This window comes from Lutzomyia longipalpis, chromosome 1 (genome assembly GCF_024334085.1).
Source record: "Lutzomyia longipalpis isolate SR_M1_2022 chromosome 1, ASM2433408v1".
Taxonomy (NCBI): Eukaryota; Metazoa; Arthropoda; class Insecta; order Diptera; family Psychodidae; genus Lutzomyia; species Lutzomyia longipalpis.
The window spans coordinates 49,829,951-49,853,471 of NC_074707.1; the positions used below are offsets into that span (position 1 = coordinate 49,829,951).

Consider the following 23,521-nt stretch of genomic DNA (forward strand, 5'->3'; position numbering starts at 1 on the left):
GAACATTCTGAATGCAATAAATTTCATGCAACACAACAAGTGTGAAAGTCAAAGACCCAATTCGGAAGATCCCGCACCAAATTTGGCAAAGAATGTCCATCAGGAACAGGTTTCCTTTTGCCAAATATTTATCTGACTGAGTTAATTTCTTCGTGGTCAATAAACTCATTTACTTTTTAAAGTTCTTCTCTGCGCTGCATTTTTCTTTCCGCCTATAAAAATCACTGCAGGCACAATCTTTCTTTTAGTGCACCCCCGAATAATCTGGCGAACGGACCCCACAAAATGGGAAGTTTTTTGCTTGAAATTCTTTGTGTTCTTGCAGCAGTGCAAGTTGTTAGAAGTCATCCACCCCCAAGTGTTCAAGTTTTCTTCAATTGGAAGACTTTTACCTTCGATAGTCTTCCTCATAGTCGTGAGTTTTCTTTTCTTTTTATTGATGTGAAAAATTTAGAAGTTTTGTGAACTGATCAAGTTTTTTTTTTTTTTGAAGAATTCTCGGAAGTTGTTCCTGGACATAAATACTACGACGGTAGCAGCATCATTCCAACGGCTATTTCATTCGATATCACCAGTCAGTGCTTCCTATTTTCAATTGCCCGAAGGGAGATAGGAATCCCAGCTACAGTTGCCTACATCAATGAGAAGAAATATGGCAACTTAAAGTCTCCACCAATGCGTGGATTCCCCACATATGAAGACAATTACGTGCCAGGGTGGTTTGGGGTTAATGACCTAGCGGATGATGACTACAAGCATAACATTTACCCAGATTATCACGCTGTAAGTAGGAATCAGGATCAAGACGATCAAGGTGCCAGTGAACCAGTTTTAGGTGAAGATAATGATCAAGATTCAAGGAAGCATCACAATAGACCCAATAATCCCAGCTATGGTCAGAACTACTATCCCAACTATCCTAGTTATGGAAATCAAGGAAATTACGGAAGCCAAGGAAATTATGGAGGAAGCCATGGGAGCCAAGGAAACTATGGAGGAAGCCAAGGAAATTATGGAGGAAATTACGGAGGTCAAGGAAATTATGGAGGCAGCCACGGAAGTCAGGGAAACTACGGAAGTCAGGGAAATTATGGAAATCAGGGAAATTATGGAGGAAGCCACGATAATCAAGGGAACTATGGAGGAAACTACGGGAATCAAGGCAACTATGGAGGAAGCCACGGAAGTCAGGGAAATTACGGAAGTCAAGGAAATTATGGAGGGAGTCATGGAAATCAAGGAAATTATGGAAGTCAAGGAAATTATGGGGGAAGCCACGGTAATCAGGGAAACTATGGAGGAAGTCACGGAAGTCAAGGAAATTATGGGGGAGGCCACGATAATCAAGGAAACTATGGAAATCAAGGAAATTATGGAGGAAACTACGGAAGTCAGGGAAATTATGGAGGAAGTCACGGAAATTATGCTGTAAAGAGGAGTCTTGGTCAAGTGGAGGCTGCCAATAAATCAATTGGAATTGAAGAGGATGATGAAGATACCAGGAAGCATCACAATAGGCCCAGTAAACCTAATAAACCTAGCTATGGTCATGGGGATCAACAGAATTACTATCCCAACTATCCTAGTTACGGACCGAACTATCCCAATTACGGCAATGACCACGGAAATCAAGGAAATTATGGAGGAAGCCATGGGAATCAAGGCAACTACGGAGGAAGCCATGGAAGTCAAGGAAACTACGGGAATCAAGGAAACTATGGAAGCCAAGGAAACTATGGAAGCCAAGGAAACTATGGAGGAAGCCATGGAAGTCAGGGGAATTATGGAAGTCAAGGAAGCCACGGAAGCCATGGAAGTCATAACAAACAACCTGAAGTGGTCTACATGTGAGTATTTTAATTAATTTTTAATTAGTTTAAAGTGTAAAAAAATCTTAACATAGAATAATCATTCAATGAAATGAAATTAAATCAGAATTCCTTCTTAAATCCTTGTTACAGACCCATTCCTGCTGCTCCGCAAAAGCCTCCACCGACTACGGAAAGACCTACATACAAGCCAACGTACAAACCTACATATAAGCCTACATATAAACCAACTTACAAGCCGCCATACCAACCGGAGTACGAAGAAGAGGAGGAATATGAGCCTGTCTATAAGCCATCTTACAAGCCAACTTATAAACCAACCCCAGCTCCGACGACGCAGAAACCCACCTACAAACCCACCTATCAGCCATCAGTTCCTGCACGAAAATCCTATCATTTTGTTTCAGTTCAATACAACCTCCTTGAGACACAGTGCAGACGCTTCTTCTTCGTTGATTCCGGAACTCTTGCCTATCCGAAGAAGAACATCTACATCCGTCGTCCTGTTCTCTGGGCTTTCGATATTACGGGATGTGATGCAGCGAGCTTGAGTAATCCACCTTGTCTCAAAGTCACCTTCCCAGATCACATTACAAACGATCCAACGGGGATCTATGGGATCGCAATCGATGTTTACGGGAGCTGCAATGAATTCGCCGTTTACATTGCAAACTACCTTGATAACAGCATAACTGTGTATGACAATAAGAAGAAATACTTCTGGTTCTTCCAAGATTCCACATTCAATCCTGGCGCTGAGATTCCCTATTTGAACTGGATTCCACCACAGGATAACTTCAACTACGGCGTGATGTCCTTAACACTGGGAATTCAGGAGGAAAATAGCTACAGATATGCTTACTACGCTCCTGGATCAAGTTATGGACTCTTCAAGGTTTCCACGGAGATTCTCCGAAACAAATATCTAGCTCCTGGAAATACTTCATCTTCTGAATTTTCCTATGTTGGCTATCGCGGGAAGAATAGCATGGCAATCATGACGTATGATGAAGTAACCCAGGTGGCTCTATTTGTTTCCCTGCTCAACAATAAACTAACCTGCTGGAATACCAACCTACCCTGTACGGCAGACAATGTAATTACCTTGTATGAAGATCAAACGTACGGAATGGACGTATTTATCGATGCAAAGAGGAATGTCTGGTTTATGCTTTTATGCGCTGATGCTGAAACAATAGGAGATCGTTCACTTCTCACCAGCTACTACTACCGCCTCTACACCATCCCTATGGATGTTCTTATCGCTGGAACTGCGTGCGATCCCAGCTATCGAAATTAAATGAATTTATTAAATGAAAAAACGTCCTACAAAGGACTTTAAATTATTACTTAACAGCCCTTTTTTATAGAAAGATTTGCTTGAAATAAAGATTTCTTTTGCTACAAAAAAATCCCAGTTTTTGCACAACTTTCCCTTTTCGTTGGAGTATGATCAAATTGTTGATCTTCTCGATCTTCTTTGCAAATCTTCACTCGCAAATTTCACTTTTACCTGAAGAAGATCAATTAATGATCATCTTCAAAATTCAATCTAAAAAGATTTTTATTTAAGAGTGAAAGTAAAGAATAAATAAAAAGCCTTTTAAAAGGACATGGATTTCTTTTATTGTTTTTTTTTTGTAAGGTAGTAAAACAGTGGGAAATCGTCAATCACTGAAGCTTCCTTTGGATGCTTCCGCTCAAAACTCAAAAAAATCAGTGGATAAAATCTTCACTATTCTTGTAAACATTCCTCTCAGCTTCATCAAATTCCTCAACTATAGCACTGGAATCTTCACACAGAGTCCCCCGGATGGCATCACTCACTGAGAGGCGGAAAAGTCTGGCATTGACTTCTTTGGTGTCCATTTCGGAAACGCGGAATTTGAGGGGTTTATTAGCAAGAATCCAAAGATCTCCCCTTGAGTCAATCTACGGAGAAAGATTTAATTTTATATTTTTAAATAAATTTTCTTCAAAAGAAACTTTACCATAAGATCCAATCCCTCCACATCTGTTGCATTGAAATTTGTTACTCCAATGTGATCAGGTGTGAGAGGTCGGCGTACATTCCAGCATCGGATACTCTGCTCTTGGGCATCAGCGTAGAAAATAATTCCATTTTTGGGATCAAAAACATGACGATAGGCCTGAAGTTGCTGCCCACGGTAACCAATGAGTTTGAAATCTTCCGGATGGAAGTTTGCTGGTGCCCGGGATTCTTCCTTCAGCACCTGCGTTGACACTGCAAACTGCCCTGTGCCCGAGAGTGGGATGTAGTAGGCAGCACGATAGCCTGATGTATCCCTCCAGCCGAGTGTGAGTGATGTTACACCCTCCTCAATGACGTATTGTCGATCTCCCGCCACAATTGCACTTTCGCGCACAACAGGATCAAAGGAGTAGTGTCCACGGAAGGCCCACGTCTTCCCCGCCCGGTAGTCATGCACGACAATCTGATGCCCCACTGAATCTGGGATGTATGCGTAAACATCATCGCATGTGCCATTCTTTGCAAAATCCAATGCAATGTCCGATAGTCCCGAAATATCCCCAATTTGATCATCACTAAATTCAATCCTCTTGAGCACCTTGAAGGCATCCTTGGAGCAAGATTTCTCAGGGAGTTTCACAACCCACAGTGATGGACGTTGCACGACAATTATCTGATCAGGATACCAAATTACCCCCGTATCCAGGAACCACAATCTATTGCACTTATCATCTACAATTGGTGTGCTCACGGAGATGATGGGTTTTGTGGTGTCTGCATCTGTTGCTGCAGCTCTACGTGCCCTGGACACCGTCTCAATGGAAGTCATCTCTTTGGCTTCACTGAAAAATCCCTCCTTGAGTGCATTCACCCGTGCATTGGGAATGGGAAAAATCTTCGGGCTACTCCCCTTCTTCCAATCCTTCGCACAGAATGCCCCCACAGTTGCAGGGATCCCAGGTTGCCTCCGTGGAATTGTTACAATCATCGTGCCACTCTTTGCATGATACCCAATGCCCGTAATGTGATTCCCACTTGCAGCATACACCGGATATCCCCCAACTGTTCCCGCCTTTTCAGCATCCACAACATCCACGGATTTCCACGAATAGATCTGCTGTGTCTCACTGCCCAAGCAAAAGGCAGCAAAGTGGAGGATAAGCCATCCAAGGAGTGACCTCATGGTGCACAGGGCAACACTCACATTAAACAAAACACTTTTACCACTGGGGAATGCACAAAACTAAAGAGCTCCACTCTCACTGCGAGCTCTTTTATAACACCGCGACGCCATCAATTTCTCCTCTCCATCATACAACTCTTGGAGTGAAACTCCCCGCAGATTCTGGTTCATTGACATCGCTCGCGCGCGCAATCTTTTTGCCATACAAACACACCAAATCGCATTCGCTTTTTCAAAATCTCCTCACTCGTCTTCCCAACAATAGAGCATTCATACTAGACTAATAATATGGGGGCTTTGGTAGCTTCTGAAATTTAATTTATCTCCAAATGAAAGATTTCAGAGAGGCGAAGAGAATGTTTCTAGCAAAAAGGAGCTTCAGGGAGCTTTGAGGCTAAAGACGAATTGTAAAGAAGCTTTTACGTTTTTTTTTTCTATATTTTTTGTAGATTAAATAGTTTTAATTAAGAGATACTTAGATCATTTAGAGTTTGTTTCAATTTCCTAATTGAATTGTTAATGATCTATAAAAGAAGTAAAGATGATGCGTCAGTCGTCGTTTAACTAGAAAAGGAAACTTCTAGATGGGAAAAAAAGTTTAGAAGCTTTAGTGAGCTTTTTCAAAAAAATTGTTTTTCACAAGAACAGAAATTTAGTGAAATGTCTTATCAAATTCATTGAAATTCTTAGCTTAATGTTTAGCCACCATCTGTAAGTTTCCTTTTCTAGCGATAGTTTTTTTTTCTAATATTTTTACTAATTTTAAGAATTTTAATCGCTTGAGTAAATAAAAGTTCAATCATGACTGAATCAATCAGATTGATCATCGTTTTATCAATAATTTATAAATCAATTGAGTTTGTCAATCGATTGATCAATTATTGGTCAATCTCAAGTCGATTCTAATTGCTCAATAATTAATCATCTATGCGAACCAACATTTATTCAATATTGATACTATCAATATTGAGTTAACTTTATCTCAATTATAGATCATGGATTTGACAACTGTTGATCAACTATTCTTCATTTTATTTATCCAGTTAGTTGGTCAATTTATGCTCAATTATTGATCAATCAATATTGAGTCAATTTTAACTCAATCAATATTGATCATGGATTGATCAACTGTTGATCAACTTTTATCAAATAATGCCCAATCCTCGGTCAATCACGCAATTTACGGACAATCATCCGTCAATCATCGGTCAATTACACAATTCATGAATAATCATTAGTCAATCACATAATTTATGTCCTGTTTGTCATTGATTTTATCTATTAGCTTATTTATTTATTTATTTTTTATACTTATTTATGTAGTCTTGAAAGAATAAAATAAATGACTTTAAACAATTAATCTGGAAAAGTTTTGTGATTGTAGATATAATATTTCAATAAAATGCAAACTTTTTAGAAAGATTTTTAAATATAAATACTCTTTAAAAATATTAATGTAGAACTTCTGCATTCAAAAAATTAATATTTTTACACCCAAGGATGGTACTTACCTGAATTTCTTGTTGATTCTTAGCGATCTTGAAGATTTCAAACGAATTGAAGATCCTGAAGAACAAGATGAATCTTGAAGTTCACTAAAAATTCCCAAAATCCATTGAAGCAAACTCGTAGACTAAATCGCTGCAGAAACGACGAAACTCCTCCAATTCCTTCTAAATCTCCTTTAAACAAGTTTTAGGCCGAAGAAACCTATAGCTCCCACTGAATTTTTTTCTTTCGAGACTGAAAAGCAAAAATGTAGAAGAGAAATCTTTCATAAATTCCGGGAAATTTTCATTTTCTCCTCTTCTTTCAACCCATCGCTGTTGATCACAATCAACGGATGATTATATTTTGTGTGCAGCAGCCAGAAACAAAAAAATGGCAGGGAGAGTTTTACTTCCAATTTCTTTTTGTATATGAACTCACCTCTTACATGATAAATTGATGCGGTTTATCCATTTGTGAGTATTTCATGCATTGCAAACTCATAGAGATCTCCCATGAGGGAGGTGAATGCTTTATAGGACGCGTACCTATGCCCTCCGGCTCATGTCAATGTGGATGGATTAAGATCACACGAAGCCCAGAAGCGATGTGATCTCAAAAGATCTCCTTTTTTTTTCTTTGTAGATTCAAATGGAAAATTCCCACCGGCTGCCCTCTCTCCGGACCAGTCAACGTTGTTTGATTTCATCATCCCTTTTTCGAGAACTTACTCTCTCGCAGGCGCTCTGTAGTAAAGTCCATATGAAAATCCACCAATCCCTTCTTCATCAGCAGCACCACAATGCGCGTCCACAACTGCACGGCAATTGCTTCTGGTAATGAAGGAGTTGAAGATCTTTGCGCAAGATACGAGATGTTTTTACGTGCACAAAACGACGGGTTACGAGTAATCCTCTCAGTCAGACCATTTGTTTCAATTTGCCGCTAATTAATTGGATTGGTTGCGGTGGTACGCGCGCTGGTAAACATCCGTGGAGTGAGTGTTTGGAAATGATTCTGTGTGCATGAGTTGAATGATGAGGTGAATAGATGGTGTTGTGATTTCGTAACAAACCAGCTTTGTGCGCGCGCGGTAGTTGCACTCGTTATCGAAGCCACTGGACCCTCTCAATCGCGCCAATGTGTGATCCTCCATATACACTACCCTCAAAAAGTTTCCGGGCAAGGCTAAAATGGGATATTTCAAATGGCTATATCTCGGGCTGTGGTAAACCGATTTTCAAAAATTTATTTTAGCTGTGTTTCTTTCAGACACAGCTTTTGTGTACCGAGCAAAATCGAAAGTCGTCAGATCGGGCTCAAACTTGGGATGAGCACGAATTAGGGTCCCCACATTCCAAAAAACGTATGCGCCAAAATTTTTTTTTGCGGTAAACGCCAAAGTTTAAAAGTCGACTGGAAGACGTCAGATTATGACGTCAAATTTTATCCCCCACCGCGTCCTCCATTTTGAATAACCTCAAAATTTTGTTTTCGCTATAACTCAGCCCCTGTAATATCTAAAAAAACTGAAATTTTTATATGTTGTAGGGGACATCAATACCTTTCCAACGATACCTCATTTTCGAAAATCGGTCGAGCCGTTTAGTCAATATGGCCGACACAATTTTTCATCGAAAATCGACTATAACTCGAAAACGGCTTGACCGATTTTGATCAACCCGGGCTCAAATGAAAGATCTCAACAAACCCTACAACTCTCTCGAACATCCGAAGTTTCAAAAGTGACCGCTAGGGGACCAAAAATCAAAAACAAAATTTTCGATGAGTTTTCAATGAATATCTCGAAAACGCCATTATCGATTTGCTTCATTTTTTGATATATTATAGCTTACTACAACATCTATTTATAAAAAAAATTATGTCGCCATGTTTTTAACATGTCATATCTCGGGTTCTACAAGTCCGATTTTGTTCAACTCAAGCGCAAATGAAAGGTTTCGTGAAACCCTACAAATGTCTAAAACATTGCAACTTCGAGAAATGAACGCGAGAGGCGCTAAAGTCAAAATCAAAATTTTCGAAAACGAACTCGAATTTTTCGAAAATGCCATTATCGATTTACTTCATTTTTTAATATGTTATAATTGAGGTTAAGACCTTTCCAACGATAGCTCACAATCGAAAATCTATGAGGCCGTTCCCGAGATATGGCGTTTTAAAGATTTCTTGGGGGATGACTTTTCAACTTTTCCCGACTTTGCGCGTATTGAAATTAATTTGCTTTATAGTTTGCTCTCACAAAATTGGTACACTGAGAGAAACACAGCTCTCGTAAGCTTGGTCAGCTTACCAGTACATTTTTTTCACAATTTCTTGACTTTGACCTCTCGCATCTCGGTTGCTAGTGCACCGATTTTGATGAATAGAGTATCTTTGGAAAGATAATTTAATTCCTTCAGGCTTCAATTAATAGCTTATCATGTCCCCTAACTATAGTCTATAGTCCCTAACCATTTAAAATTTGTGTAATCGTAAAAAAAATGCTTTTTTAGGTTTACCAAAATGGCTGCCAAGACATAACGGGTTGACCGATTTTCAAAAATTTACCAGTTTTGGAAAGGTTAGAAAACCTTTTCAAAAAAAAATAAAGTTTTGAAAAACGGTTGACCACAGCCGGAATTATAGCAACTTGAAATTTGCCTTCAAAAATACCCCATTTTTGCTTGCCCAGAAACTTTTTGAGGGTAGTGTAGATTTAAAGCTGAAAGATTTATGAGAGAAATTTTTTTACGTGTCTTTTATGCATAAAGTTGATCCAAATATTAATTTTCAAATGAAATAAAATAAAAACAAAACTAAATAAATGTCACGTCGAAGTCTGCTGCAATAAAATCCATTCAAATTGAAATATTTCTTTCATTTTTTTCATCTTGTATATTTTATACATTAAATATTTTTATTCAAATATGACTTGAGAATAAAAAGAAAAAAGTTTTTTTTGTTTTTTAATAAAATACCATTCACAATGAATTTAAAATTAAGTTAAGTTTTTGCATTGCGACGGCAATTTTAGCGCCTTTTCTTCTTCATCATCATCATTGTGAAAAAAAAACCTTTGAATTTTTGCTGCAGTATTTCGTCGGGACTTTGTACATTATTTCCTTTCTCCTTCAATCCTCTATGAATTTCTTCTTATTATTTCTTTTTGCATTTAACATTTCCACATGCATTGCAATATATTTTTTTTTAGCAAGATTAAAAAACTTCTATAAATTGAGAAAAAAAACATCGCGAATTTAACGAATATTGTTTCTTTTTTGAAAGCTTTAGCCAAAAATAATTACTTAAAATCAATTTCCTTCCATTAGGGGTAATTTTCTTGTGTGTGTTGTGTATTGTCGACGGTGTCTTTTTGCGTAGTGCCCCCATAATGGCGCAATGTGCCTCCGCCCTGAATTTTTTTCATTTACTTAATAAACATTAATAATTGACTCTCGGCCCTTGCCTACGCCAACCCATTTTACAGGGATCTTGAGATCACTCTCAATATATCGTACGTAATCTTGTGCATTCTTAGGCAGCTGGCTGAATTCTCGCACATTCTCCGTACATGTCTCCCATCCTGGCAATGTGGCGTACTCAACTTCCACATTTGCAAGATCTGTAATAGATCCAGGGAAGTGTTCAAGGAGTTTCCCATTGAGTTTGTACCTAAAGAAGGAATGAAAAAAGATCAAGAAATTAGCAAAAAAAAATCCTATTTTCTTGCAAAAAATATATTTTCCTCACCCAATTGCGACCTTAATCTCCTTGAATGTGTCAAGAATGTCGAGTTTTGTCAAGCACAGATGCGTGTACCCATTCACAATTGCTGTGTAACGCAGGAGGACCAAATCCAACCATCCACAGCGCCTTTTCCGTTTTGTTGTTACACCAATTTCAGCCCCACGACTCTGTAGGATGTCACCAAATTCCTACAAAAATTAACAAAAATTGAAGAATTTCATAATTTTTTTTTACAGCTCAAACTCACATTTAACTGCTCAGCTGGGAATGGACCATCACCCACGCGTGTTGTGTACGCTTTGACGACCCCAATGACATCCCCAATCACCTGAGGTGGAAGCCCAAGTCCCGTAAGGACACCACCGATACTACAATTGCTACTCGTCACATAAGGGTACGTGCCAAAATCAATGTCCAACATTGCTGCATTTGCCCCCTCAACGAGCACCTTCTTCCCCTCTTTAATGGCTTTGTGCATGAAGAAGACCGTATCACCCACAAGTGGACGAAGCTTCTCGGCAAATTCCTTATAACGCACCAGTTCACTCTTTACATCAACATTCAAATCAGGGAACATTCGCTGATACAGCGAGATGCAACTCTGTAGCTTCTCGCTGAAGAGCTCAAAATCCCCCAAAAGATCCCCAACACGTATACCATTGCGTGTTGCCTTGCTGGAGTACGTTGGACCAATTCCCTTCTTTGTTGTCCCCAGAGATTTTCCACCCTTCTCCGCCTCTTGCAACCCATCAACTTGCTGATGGAAATCAAAGACAAGATGTGCACGATCTGACACAATCAAACGCTTCTCCCAATTTGTCAAACCCTTTGCCTCATTTTTCTTCAGCTCCTCAAATAAGCCCGGCAAGTGGATGACAACGCCATTACCTTAAAAGAGAACAGAGAGAGAGAGAGAAAAAAAAATGAAAATGAAAGTTGTAAGAAATTTGTCACAAGACACACATAGGTACACTATTTAATTACCGATTATTTCCCTCTCTGTTACAATGTTTTAATAATAAAATATCTTTCCCAGGGACAATTTCTTTATTATTACGACATGCAATTGCCCCCCTTCCTTGTCCATTAGAAAGAGAGAGAGAGAGAGAGCACAACATTGTGTCACGAATTTAATCCAAAAATAGCTAATAATATTTCTATAATAAATTGTGCAGAATAATAAGAATTTAATACACAAAAGGATTAAATTCTTTATAGCTTCCTACACCACTTCTTTACATTAAAGTTTCCTCATTTTCCACCAAACCTCCAAGAATTTATTAAACTTCGAAGGTCTCTTTTTTTGCATTATTAAATTAATCCACCTCCATATGCGGAGGAAGAAATAATATATTTTTCAGCTAAAATACCGTGCGCCTTTCTCAACCCATTCTTCCTCAATCGAAAATTTATTTAAAGACAACAATGAGGAAGAAAAAAAAATGTCAAAGCATTTTCACATCATAAGTTTGTTTCATCGATAATTTTCTCATTCATTTCCCACAACTTTATTTCTACTTATTTAAATTTATGCATTTTGGGCGTCTTTTTTTTATTTAGAGGAAGGAAGGACATTGAGGCTCAATTAAAGAAATTATCAATGTTCTTTTGTTGCTTTTTCTTGTTAGCTAAAAATAAATATGAAAGAAAATTATTGGTGGAGAATAATAAATGAGCTTTTGATATAAAATAATAATCAAAGAAAGGACATTATGTACAATTCACAAGCAAGTCAATGGAAGTTCGTAGTTTATTAATTTTGTATAACTATCACAGATATAAATAAATTCCTGTGAAAGATTACAAAATATTTTAATCAATTTTCAATAGTTTTCACTCTGCGAAAAGACACAAAAAAAAAGCTTGAAAAATGCAAACCACACCCCTATTTTATCTCATTTAAAATTTATGCGTTATTGCTTCAATCAATTTCTCGATTACTATTTTTCTATTTATGAATGAAAATGATAATCAATAAAGCTTTGATGCATATTCTTCTTCTTTTACATTAAATCTCTGGCAAAACTTTTCCATGTTTTCTAATTTTAATTCAGAAGAAAATTTAAAAGTTTTTTAAAGCTCATTTAAATGGTTTATTTAGCTTTGCAATACTCTTTGTTGTATCTGCCAAAGATATTTGAAACAATTAAATATTTGTAAGAGAAGTGAATTTCCGACGTACAGAGACAACAATAATTTTCCGTGTTTTCCGTCGGTTAAAAGGAAACGCCTATATTTAATAATTTTTTGTACGTCATAATACAATATTTTCAGACATTAAAATAGATATTTAATTATGACTATTTTAAACGTTTCAATTTGTTCTTTAATTTTACTCCAAAGAATTGTGAATTAAAGTAAATTTCATAACTAAAAATAACTTGTGCTTAATAATTTAAGATAATTTTCTTCTTGACTTTTGGATCAATGCCACTCATACTGATTTTTTATCAATTCTTTCTCATTTCTAAGGCATCACTAAGGGGATTTCCCTTCTTAAAAACTCCTGTAATCTCTCCTAATCAAAACATCCGGAAGTAGAGTATCAGTTTCATATTCCTTAATAGTTCTAATCTCAACATAAATATTTCTCTTCAAGAAAATATAAAATAAATATTTTTTCTTTCAAAGGGGAGTCCCCAAAGGGAATACCCTGGAGAAAAAAAATCTTGTCAGAATAATTATTCTGTAAACAGGAATTAAGAAGAAAATCTAGGACGGACAATCACACATGAAATTTGAGCTGTGTCTGCAATAAAATCTCTGTGCTAATGGGGGTCTATTTACACTTTATCATCAACACACGGAGGAGGAGGAGGATGTGCGAAAAACAGCAAAATAATCACAAATTATCAAGCAGCTAAAGCTCTTAATCACTCCAACATCTCTTCATAAGTTTGTCTCTCCCCTATCCGCACTCATTACCCCCTCTTTTGGCGGACGGATGTTGGCGGCTTTGCTCTATGTGTGGAATAATTTTGTCATCTTGAGATTATCTTCTTCGTCTCTATATCAACTTAATATGGACACAGATGCGACTGATAAGAATGTAAAAGAAAAAATAATAATAAAAGACAGCAATAAAGCGCCACAGAAAATTGATAATGTTCAAGCAATGCAGCAGCTTTTTATCACATCGCTCACGAGGTTTGAACAGCTCTTTTTTTTACACACCTCCATCGCATGAGACTGCGACAGTTTTGTAAGATAATGTTGTCGTCTATTTTATCAGCTTTTATAATGAACATTTTTACGCCTCTTTTTTATGTGTGTAAAAGCTCCCCTCTTGTGATATTTTTCATAAAATATTGCGTGATGGCACATTAAATTGGAATTTCTTCTCGCAATTTTCTTATGCATTTGTGCAATATCTTTCAACAAATTTGTTCTTTTGAACATTCAACAAAATGTGGCAAAAATATTTTACTTCAAGTCATTCAGCAAGAATTCACACAACAGTTGTGAAAACAATAAAATGTTTATGATTTAAGGGAGAAATTTTTGAAAATTATTTATTGTCTCAATCCGCTTATCTTTCACTAAACATTCTGTTTTATTTTTATCATCATCAAACGTGTGTATAAGAATTATATATATTTTCATTCCTATACTATTTGAGCTTTTCGTGATTTATTGCTTACTTTTGGTAAATATTTTTAGGAAAATTTTATTGTTCGTGTTAAAATTGGTATTTTGTACTTTGAACTTGAATATAGTGGAGTAAGCTAGAATACAATACACCCAAGGATACACTGATAGAAAAAAAAGACACAATAAAACAAACTTGAATTCTTCAGAAAATAAATCTAATAAACTATTCTCAACCATCAGTAATTTTATTTTCATTGAATTTAGGAATAAATTCCCCTAAAAAATTCTTTCAAGATTTGTTCCCATAACTTCTTAGCAAGTCTCTTCTGTGAGGCTATAAGAGACTGATGAGTCATTTAATCAGCAAAAAGAAGAAAAAAATAATTGATTTTAATTGCTTATATGTGGATTTATTGCTAATGAAGCGCATTAATTTAAATTTTTGCTTGATTGGCAAATCTATTGGGTCATGGTTTCAATTTTCTTTTTTCCACAAGTAATTCCCCCCAATTCTCACAAAAAAATAATTTGCTGAATAGCAAAGAAGAGAAGTTCTTGTTATTGTGCCTAATGGAAGGCAAAGGTTTATATACAAAGACTTTTTTTTAGTAGGTAAAAAAAGTATTTTATCACTTACAAAGATCAAGGACAAATTGTGATGAGAAAGAAAATTTAATTACAATTTTTAATGCCCTCTCAAGATTAAAATTGTTTGTGTATATTAAGATAAAAATTAGTTGAGTCATTTTATGGAAAACTATAAAGTATTGAAATTTAAAAGAAAAAAAAACACTGAAAAAATATTACATAATCGGGATTCGAACTCGCTTTATTTGGATGTCTGAGAGTGATAAAGACAGCGATTTAACTATCTCGTCTAACTATTAAAGAATTTCAATGGAAGTTATTACCTATTTCGACGGCCATTTTGAATTATTTTCATTGTACTTTCTTTAATATTTCAGGATCTAAAATAAGTACAACTCTGAAATTTTTATATGTTTTATAGAAAAGAAAGAACTTTGATTTTATCCTAAAAAAATCTTTTTAATTAAATTTTCTTATTCAGTTACTTCTGTCAGCTTATTTTTACCCTAATTGCGGCCACTGCTGTCTCAGCGTTCGGCAGCAATCTCTACCAAGACAAAATTCTGCATAAGTTCTTTCTATCATAGCTTATTTGCAAAAATTACAATGTTCTCAATAAACAGCACCCCCTAAAGAATTGAAAAATTGAACTTTTTGATTTCTTAGCTCTCTCTCTCTCCCTCCCTTTGGAGTTTGTTTACAAAGATACCTTCTCTGGCTTATTTTTCGTTCAACCACAGCTCTAAGAGTAAAAAAATAAATAAATTTATCTACTTTTAAGCGCATCTATTTCAATACACTCTGCTCTTGACCTTCCCTTCTCACCAATTTAGTTTCAACCTAAATAAAATAAACTTAATTTTCTCACAGTGTAACAATACATGGCTCTATTTTAAACTAACCGCCTGTACATTGTATGACTTTCCACACGTTCGCGCGATACGACACCACATGTAATAATCATCATATAGAAAAGTAAAAGCGACATTTCCTTATCGCGGAATGAGAGTAAATTATAAATCTCTATATGTCTCTCTCTGTACACACACAATATTTCGTAATCGATAAGTGCTGATACGGCAGAATTTCTTCTTCCTGACTTATTGCAAAAAAAATTGATTAAATAATAATTTTTACTCACCAATTACAGACACGCATTTCTCATTGATAATTCCACTGGGGAGTAGATGGAAGTCATATTCTGTGCCATTAACACACACTGTGTGACCCGCATTGTTGCCTCCCTAGAAAGAAAAATTTTCAAACGAAAGAGAGGAAAATTTATCAGTTTGCTTTTAAATTAATTTTTTTTTGCATTTTATTCAATCACATATCTGTGCTCCTCTCAATTTACAATAAAAAAAAGTCTGGCCTCAATACAATATAAACTCGTTGGGCGTTCGAGAGTCACATTGACGGTCAACGTCTTTGACATTGAACTTGAGTGGCTCACGAGGGTGGATTGTAGGTGCGCATTCTTGGCTTGATCTCCACCACCACAGACTTTCTTACAAAGAAAAGAATATATTTGAGAATTTCTCTCTGTGAGGGCTTCTCTGCTAAATGTTGCAAATTTATACAAACAAATGCCCAACCCCGTGGAGTTTTTTTTTCTTTTATTTTGTGATCCTTGAAAAATTGTGGGTGGGATTTGTTATTTTCTCTTGTTTATTTCGCTTTCTTCGAATGGGGAACCCAACGTCTGTCTCTCTACGTGTGTGTCTGTTTCGTAACATGAACATCAAATTTTGGCAAAGTGCCAATTTTTTTTAATAATTTGGCCAGGGACACAGCCTGGGAGCTTCACAGATTTTTTTCCCTGCACGCCCCCACCCCACAAGGCCGTCCCCTCCTCCTCCGTTAGAAGCAACAGTTCAACAAGAAAATAAATTTAAAAAAAAACGGCGTCAAGCTCAGCAGATAAAATTAAATGCAAAAAGCACGGGGATCGTGTAAAGATGAATTTAGTTGGATTTTTCTTTTTTCTTAAATTCTAAATAATTTTTTTTAAGTAAATGTTTTATAGGAAATTGCGTGGAAATTATTGTACAGAGAAAAAGACCTTCCAGCTGTTCCAGCTGTGTTAAGTATTATTTATTTTTTATGTGGTTCAGTGTGTGTGCATAATAGATTTTGCGCGAAAAATTGATGGAAACAAAAGGGCAAATAGATGGAGAAAAAATTTACCTATACTAAATAATTTAAATAAATTGGAGAATTTTTTAAAACTAACTCTTATTTTCTTTAAATGTCAAAAATTATGAAAATTTCATAAGAACTATTCAAAAAAATTATAAATTGAGTCACTGATAGCCGAGAGGTTAAAATTGCTTCTCTTTGATTTCTTCTAACTATTCCAATGAAGTGGGATCGAATCTCGTCCTTGTTTGATTTTTTTCTTTCAGAACTTTGATTTTTTTTACACAAAATTCTCCCCAAAAGATCTCAATCTAAGTTCCTGTAGCTTTAAAAAAATCCTACAAATTCTGTGCTAAAGTAGATAAAGATTAAAGAATTAAAAGTTATTAGTTCTCGATATGAAATCCAATCAAAAGGATTTTCTGAGATTCTTTTTAAAGAAAACCGAGAATTTCAAAAAATTCAGAACAAATAAAATTTATAAATTATCTACAAACCTTTAAGAAAAAAAAGAAAAAAACACTCCAGTGTAACACTCTTTAGTGCAATAGGTTCAAACACGATCATTTCTTTCTAAAGTCATGGGTTCGAATCCCGCGAAAAATCTTTTTTTTTTTACAGAGAAAATCTTTTTATGCACAATTTAAAGCTTTTAAATTTTGCTTCAAATACTTCTCAAAAGCAAATGAAAAGAAAAAAACTAAAAGCAAAGCAATAAAATTCACCAGCTGTTTGCCCCTTTAATATTTTCAGTGAAGCAAAGTAAGAGACGAGCCCAAAAGCGCGCGCGAGGAACAAACAGATCACATGAATGGACTTTAAAAAAAGATGAGCAACAAAAAAAGCGATTAGCGTAATTCGCTTACGTAAAACGAGTCAGAGAGAATGATTTTTTTCACACAGAAAAAAATAGTAGAACTTCTCTCTATCCCATCTATGTTATGTTTTTGGCCTCAACCTCCCGTTTTTTTTTTTGGGAAATCCATTTTTGGGCAATAAATGTGTCTCTAATTTTTTTTTAATTCTTGCTGTGAGGAGCCCCACAAAATGATGTCACGGGAATAAATTCAGAGTAAAAGAAAGAAATATTTCTTTTTCACAGCTGAAAGAAAAAGAGATTTCTTGCTATTAGATAACGTTGTGTGATACGAGAGGGGAGGGCTTGAGGAACGATTTATCTCACCCGGAAAAATCATAAAGAAAACTTTCAACATCCAGGAAGCCCCCAAAATGTCCAGGAATGCGCCAGAGATGGGTGTGTGTACGTACAAAAAGAAGGATCTCTTGAATGCCTCCCTTCAGAGTTTCTTCTAATTGATAAGAAAAGTTATTTTTTCATTTAATTTAATTTTTAAAAAAATTTCCAAGACAAGTGAGGAAAGAAATTTTCTTTGAGACTGTTCTATGGAGGCCAGACAGTGAAGAAATCATAGGAGTCACATGATTTGCGTGAAAATCATTTGTTTTGAGATTTGCAAATTTTCTCACGCGCACATGAAGACAACTCACCTGGCACCGTGACACGATGTCCATGTCCGTGGCCAGCATATCGACGACCTTTCCTTTGCCCTCATCACCCCATTGAGCTCCCAGGACAACGGTGACGCCCTTCCTTGCATGCTTGTCATCCCCATTCAATAAAACCTGCCCACTTGCCATTTTTTGCAAATTTTTCTTCACCTTCCGCGCTTTTTCAACGTCTCCAACCAAACGGCTCTCCCTGTGATTTTGTAGCCTCGCCCCAAATTAATCTTCTGCACCAGGCACCTCACCAAACAATCCCCGAACTTTTTTGCACCACCGACAACCACTGCGATTGACGACAAACAACTAAATTATTGTGAAATAAAATTTTCACACCGCACCGGAAAATTGTCTTCTGTCAAAGAACCACCTCGTGTGTTTAGCCCCGCGTGAAGTTTGCCGCAAGACGAAAAAGAAATGTCAAGAAAACGTCAAATAAAACGTCGCGATTTTGTGGAAAATCCTGAATTTCCCCAAAAATGTATTTAATTTTGTGAAAACTTGTTTGAAATTTTGATGATGAAATTTCCACCCAATTTCAATGAACCCCCTCCTGGGTACATAAGATTCCCACCCATTAACGTCCCTCCACCAAGTGTTGCTAGCAGATTTCCCGGAAGTTTTCATCCTACTGCACCCCCGCCGGGATATTGTGAATTTCAGCCTCAGTCTGCATTTCCTCCACCTCCTGTCCAGGCTGTGGGACAATACACAGCCCCTCCGCCTCCTCCTCCACCACCTCCAGCTCCAGCTCCTGCCGTTTTGGCAAATCAACCGGCTAATTATTCTCCTGGAAGTTCTCATCAACAAGTCTCAAATCCTCTTCCAAGGACTTCCCGGAGTTCCTCACGTTCTAGTCCACCATCATCCCGTCGGAGGGATTCAGAGAGGCGAAAGTATTCAGAGAGAAGTACCAGAAGCTCCTCATATTCATCAAGCCGCCGATCTGCATCGAGAAGTCGTGACTACGATAGACGTTCGAGGAATCGTTCGAGAGAATCCCGAGATGATCGTGGAAGGAAGCAGCAGCACGAGGAGAAACGACGTGAGTCACGAGAACGCCGTAGCCACAGTCACGGCGGCAGGGCTGTGGAACCAAAGAAAAAGGAAACCGAAAGGGAAATTCTCCTGGCCAAATGGCGAAAGAATTACTGCGAAACATCCGAAGATATTGCCCGGAAGCTCGCAGAGCTTGCCGATGACAAAGAGAAGGAACACTGGATACGCTCATCCCCAGCTGATATCTACTACAAACGCATCTCGGAGACTGTTGTGGAAGCAACCCCAAGGCTGGACGCACTGTGTTCCCTTTTTGAGGTGGAATTGGTTCAGAGAGCAGCAAAGGTCAAGGAAACTCAAACCCCGTACAATCCGCCACCGAGGAAGCGCAAAACTCACTTTTGTCGGCACAAATCTGAGAAGTGCTCTTCATCGGATTCCTCAGATGAAGATCTTGAGCTTCAGGAGGATTGCACGATGGAGGAATTATCGCGGAAAATTAATCATCCCTACCGCCTGCATACGGATTTGTGGTACAACGATCCGGGAGAGATGAATGATGGGCCCCTGTGTCGATGCTCAGCTAAATCCCGACGCATTGGTATCCGTCATGGGATCTATCCGGGTGAGAATGGCTTCCCCAAATGCCTGCCAAACTCGAATAATGCCGACAAGCTCTATCACTATCGCATCACCATCTCCCCACCTACGAATTTCCTCACAAAAACCCCAACAATCATCAAATACGATCAGCATGAATTCCTCTTTGAGGGCTTCTCCCTCCTTTCGCACGTTCCCATTGGGGAGCTGCCCACGTGCAAGGTGATTCGCTTCAACATTGAATACACTGTGCTGTACATTGAGGAGAAGATCCCGGAGAATTTCACAATCAAGGAACTCGATCTCTTCTACACGTACCTCTTTACGGAACTCCTAGAATTGGTTGATTTTAATCTTCTACCCAACACCACGGCAACGGATGTTTGTCCCTTCTTTCACTTCCTCCCGCGTTTTGTGCGTGATCTATCGGACAATGGGAAGGAAGTTCTGGCCATGAGTGAGGTCCTCCGATACCTCTTGGACAACTCAGGACCCCTCGTGGATAGACGCACCCTGGCCGATATGATGCACATCAATCAGAACATCTGGCAGGACTATGTGGATGACATTAAGGGAATGATTGTCGTTAATCCCGGCATGAAGCCGTGTTCTGTACGTGTTGATCAGCTCGATAGGAATGTGTCGGATTTGCCGGAATGCAAAGATGCCGATGGCACTGTCCATCCGGTAATTGTTCACTTTGGCATTCGTCCGCCACAGTTGAGCTATGCCGGGAATCCAGAGTACCAGAAGGCATGGCGAGAATACGTCAAGTATCGCCATCTCATTGCCAATATGTCCAAACCAACGTACGACGACAAACGCCGTCTTGAGGCTAAGGAAGCCAAACTTCAAGAGATGCGGATGCTGGGGCGCATGAAGAGGAACATAACAATAGCTGTGAGTTCCAAGAACTTCCGTCGAACTGGGATTATGTGTGATATTGTTCAGGTAAAAAGTTCTCTGAATTATTTCAGAGCAGGCAGTGGACTGTAGTTTCCAAAATCAATTTATTTCCCGGATAAATGTCGTGGTTACAATGGCGGACGTCGGGGGGAACCGATTCTTTATATTTTCCTCTTGTCCCTCAAAATCCCTCTATTTTCTCGAATAATTCCTCCTGGGCGATCTTTGTCGGCTTCTAACTCGCGTTAATTGATGTCTTCCGCTTCTCGACGATAAATTTTTCTTCAATAAATTCCCAATTTACTTTCGCCTCCTCACAAAATGTCCTACTTGAATAAAAAAAAAACTTCTAAAAATTTCCCGCTAGGATCGCTCAGGTCATTTTTTGCTACATATTTCATTTTAAATTCAAATTATAACCGTTATCATTTCTAATAATTTCCTCTTCAATTTTATTTTTACAAAGAATTTCCTTTTCTTTCAGCACGCAATGCTCATTCCCGTCTTGACGTGCCATTTACGCTTCCATCGTGCTCTGGATGTTCTTGAGGAGAACATTGAGTACAAATTCACCAATCGATACCTCCTCCAGCTAGCCCTGACGCACCCGTCGTACAAGGAGAACTTCGGAACAAATCCCGATCATGCCCGGAATAGTCTCACAAATTGTGGTATTCGGCAACCGGAATACGGTGACCGGAAGATCCACTACATGAACACCCGGAAGCGCGGGATAAATACACTCATCAACATCATGTCGCGATTCGGGAAGGAATACGAAACAGCCAGCAACATTACGCACAATGAGAGGCTAGAATTCCTCGGGGATGCCGTAGTGGAGTTTCTCAGCACAATTCACCTCTTCTTCATGTTCCCTGACCTCGAAGAAGGTGGTCTGGCCACCTACAGAGCTGCCATTGTGCAGAATCAACACCTAGCTGTTCTTGCAAAGGTAAAAAATCAGCAATTTTAATTGTTTGATGTGCTTCCCGGAAAGTGCCATAAGTGGTTGGAATTTATGCAGTCATCCTGCTCATTGCATCAGGATGTTTCTAAAGGATCTTCGGAATTTCCTTTTGAACACCCGGCTGATCTTTGATTTCATTTTTATGTCAAAATCGGAACTTCCAAACATCTTGACTCAAAAATAAAATCAAGGATCTGCCGGGTGTTGAAAAGGAAGTTCCTAAGATCCATTAGAAACTCCCTGATGCAATATGCAGGATGACTGCACAAATTCCAGCCACTTATGGCACTTTCCGGGAAGCACATTCAACTTCAAGCTGCTGGTTTTCTTCCCAGAAAAGAAACTAAAGAATTCCTCTCTTTACAGAAACTCCATTTGGAGGAATTTATGCTGTACGCTCATGGATCTGACCTCTGTCATGAACTGGAACTCCGTCATGCCATGGCAAATTGCTTTGAAGCCCTCATGGGGGCCCTCCTGCTCGATGGTGGCATTGAAGTGGCTGACAAAGTTTTCGCTTCGGCACTCTTTTTGGAATCAGACGACCTCAAGAAAGTGTGGGAGAAGAACCCTCCACATCCGCTGCAAGAACAAGAGCCCCTTGGTGATCGTCAGTGGATCGAATCGTATCAAATGCTGCAGAATTTAACAAAATTCGAAGATTCAATTGGTGTGAAATTCCAGCACATTCGTCTCCTGGCCAGGGCGTTCACAGACAGAAGTATTGGCTTCACCCACCTCACCCTTGGCTCAAATCAACGTCTCGAATTCCTCGGGGATACCGTACTGCAGCTCATTTGCTCTGAATACCTCTACAGGTACTTCCCGGAACATCACGAGGGGCATCTCTCACTCCTACGCAGCTCCCTCGTTAACAATCGCACCCAAGCCGTTGTCTGTGATGATCTCGGTATGACACAATACGCTGTCTACTCAAACCCCAAAGCGGAACTTAAGACAAAAGATCGAGCAGATCTTCTTGAATCTTTCCTCGGGGCACTCTACGTGGACCGGGGGCTGGAGTATTGTCAAACCTTCTGTCAAGTTTGCCTCTTCCCACGACTGAATGTCTTCATCATGAATCAAGATTGGAATGATCCCAAATCAAAGCTTCAACAGTGCTGCCTCACCCTACGCTCAATGGATGGCGGGGAGCCCGATATCCCGGTATACAAAGTCATAGAATCCATTGGACCAACAAACACACGCGTCTACACGGTGGCTGTTTATTTCCGTGAGAAACGTCTAGCTTGTGCAACGGGACACAGCATCCAACAGGCAGAGATGAATGCAGCAAAGAAGGCCCTAGAAAATTCCCATGATCTCTTCCCGCAGCTCGATCATCAAAAGCGCGTCATTGCGAGAAGTGTGAAGCGACAGAAGGGCTCGTCTGTGGATGTAAAACGCAAGGATGGCCATTCAGACAGGGCGAGAAGCTCAAAAGACAATCTCTTTGATGACTCAAACCTCCCCAAACAGTACAGAGCGAGAGAAGATATTTCCAGTGAGGAAGATTTCTCAGAGAGTGATTCCAGCAGTAGTGGAGCCACCTCAAGTGGTGGGAGTGAAAAGTCCGGAAAGAGAATCAGACCAAAGAAGAGGAAACGATCTCCAGCAGGGAATGAGGCAAATAAGGGGAATTCAGAAGAGAATCTCCAGGATATCCTTAGCTCTGTTTCCGACGAGGAGATTCCTGACGAAAAGACAACCTACGAGGAAGGAGCTGAGATCTACAAAGTCACAGGCACGGAGGATTTATCATCTGATCTTGAATCCGGAGAATTAGCTTGACAGGCTCGATAGAAGCCCTGTAAATCTGATGCTTTGAATATTTCAATAAAGACTTTAAATTGGAAGATCTACTTTTTCTTATTGGGAACTAGACTAGTTAGGAATTCTAGTCAAGTTATAGCGAGAAAGCTTAATAAAATCCTAGGCTATTTTAACTAGGAATCCTAGATAAA

At 38.5% G+C, this 23,521-nt stretch overlaps 4 protein-coding genes and 1 long non-coding RNA gene across 6 annotated transcripts; 2 read left to right on the forward strand and 3 right to left on the reverse strand.

Annotated features, from left to right (window-relative positions):
• Window positions 1-251: 251 nt before the first annotated feature.
• LOC129788090 (uncharacterized) lies at window positions 252-3,241 on the forward strand. Its single transcript, XM_055824099.1, has 3 exons — window positions 252-415; window positions 494-1,847; window positions 1,962-3,241. Exons 1-3 carry the CDS (start codon window positions 286-288, stop codon window positions 3,127-3,129), a joined length of 2,652 nt encoding a protein of 883 aa, XP_055680074.1. The 5' UTR covers window positions 252-285; the 3' UTR covers window positions 3,130-3,241.
• A 189-nt stretch (window positions 3,242-3,430) lies between these two features.
• On the reverse strand, window positions 3,431-9,500 carry LOC129788118 (L-dopachrome tautomerase yellow-f2-like). Its single transcript, XM_055824134.1, has 3 exons — window positions 6,935-9,500; window positions 3,821-6,748; window positions 3,431-3,761 (listed from the first exon to the last, which is right to left on the reverse strand). Exons 2-3 carry the CDS (start codon window positions 5,003-5,005, stop codon window positions 3,546-3,548), a joined length of 1,401 nt encoding a protein of 466 aa, XP_055680109.1. The 5' UTR covers window positions 5,006-6,748; window positions 6,935-9,500; the 3' UTR covers window positions 3,431-3,545.
• Window positions 9,501-9,614: 114 nt separating this feature from the next.
• Window positions 9,615-18,348, reverse strand: LOC129788122 (adenylosuccinate synthetase). Its single transcript, XM_055824141.1, has 5 exons — window positions 18,071-18,348; window positions 15,564-15,666; window positions 10,491-11,131; window positions 10,247-10,431; window positions 9,615-10,168 (listed from the first exon to the last, which is right to left on the reverse strand). Exons 1-5 carry the CDS (start codon window positions 18,218-18,220, stop codon window positions 9,928-9,930), a joined length of 1,320 nt encoding a protein of 439 aa, XP_055680116.1. The 5' UTR covers window positions 18,221-18,348; the 3' UTR covers window positions 9,615-9,927.
• On the reverse strand, window positions 15,711-17,867 carry LOC129788132 (uncharacterized). The gene is made up of 2 exons (XR_008750287.1): window positions 17,745-17,867; window positions 15,711-17,663 (listed from the first exon to the last, which is right to left on the reverse strand). It is a non-coding gene; the product is annotated as an uncharacterized LOC129788132 (long non-coding RNA).
• Window positions 18,349-18,498: 150 nt separating the features above from the next.
• On the forward strand, window positions 18,499-23,413 carry LOC129788086 (ribonuclease 3). 2 transcript variants are annotated; one of them, XM_055824092.1, is made up of 4 exons: window positions 18,499-18,566; window positions 18,916-20,635; window positions 21,075-21,542; window positions 21,924-23,413. In XM_055824092.1, coding segments are annotated over exons 1-4 (3,615 nt in total). In that variant the 5' UTR covers window positions 18,499-18,564; the 3' UTR covers window positions 23,349-23,413. The 2 variants fall into 2 exon arrangements, with proteins under 2 accessions (XP_055680067.1, XP_055680066.1); XM_055824091.1 differs by having other exon boundaries at window positions 18,505-20,635.
• The last annotated feature ends 108 nt before the right edge of the window (window positions 23,414-23,521 follow it).

Bases quoted from the DNA above. Each gene is read 5' to 3' on its own strand.
- LOC129788090 (XM_055824099.1), top strand. From the start codon at position 286: ATGGGAAGTTTTTTGCTTGAAATTCTTTGTGTTCTTGCAGCAGTGCAA. The intron at 416-493 runs GTGAGTTTTCTT...TTTTTTTTGAAG, and splicing joins CGATAGTCTTCCTCATAGTC to AATTCTCGGAAGTTGTTCCT. The intron at 1,848-1,961 runs GTGAGTATTTTA...TCCTTGTTACAG, and splicing joins CAACCTGAAGTGGTCTACAT to ACCCATTCCTGCTGCTCCGC.
- LOC129788118 (XM_055824134.1), bottom strand. From the start codon at position 5,005: ATGAGGTCACTCCTTGGATGGCTTATCCTCCACTTTGCTGCCTTTTGC. The intron at 3,762-3,820 runs GTAAAGTTTCTT...CTTTCTCCGTAG, and splicing joins TGGAGGGATTGGATCTTATG to ATTGACTCAAGGGGAGATCT.
- LOC129788122 (XM_055824141.1), bottom strand. From the start codon at position 18,220: ATGGCAAGTGGGCAGGTTTTATTGAATGGGGATGACAAGCATGCAAGG. The intron at 11,132-15,563 runs GTGAGTAAAAAT...TTCTCTTTTAAG, and splicing joins GAAATGCGTGTCTGTAATTG to GTAATGGCGTTGTCATCCAC. The intron at 10,432-10,490 runs GTGAGTTTGAGC...TAATTTTTGTAG, and splicing joins TCCCAGCTGAGCAGTTAAAT to GAATTTGGTGACATCCTACA.
- LOC129788086 (XM_055824091.1), top strand. From the start codon at position 18,602: ATGATGAAATTTCCACCCAATTTCAATGAACCCCCTCCTGGGTACATA. The intron at 20,636-21,074 runs GTAAAAAGTTCT...CTTTTCTTTCAG, and splicing joins TTATGTGTGATATTGTTCAG to CACGCAATGCTCATTCCCGT. The intron at 21,543-21,923 runs GTAAAAAATCAG...CTCTCTTTACAG, and splicing joins ACCTAGCTGTTCTTGCAAAG to AAACTCCATTTGGAGGAATT.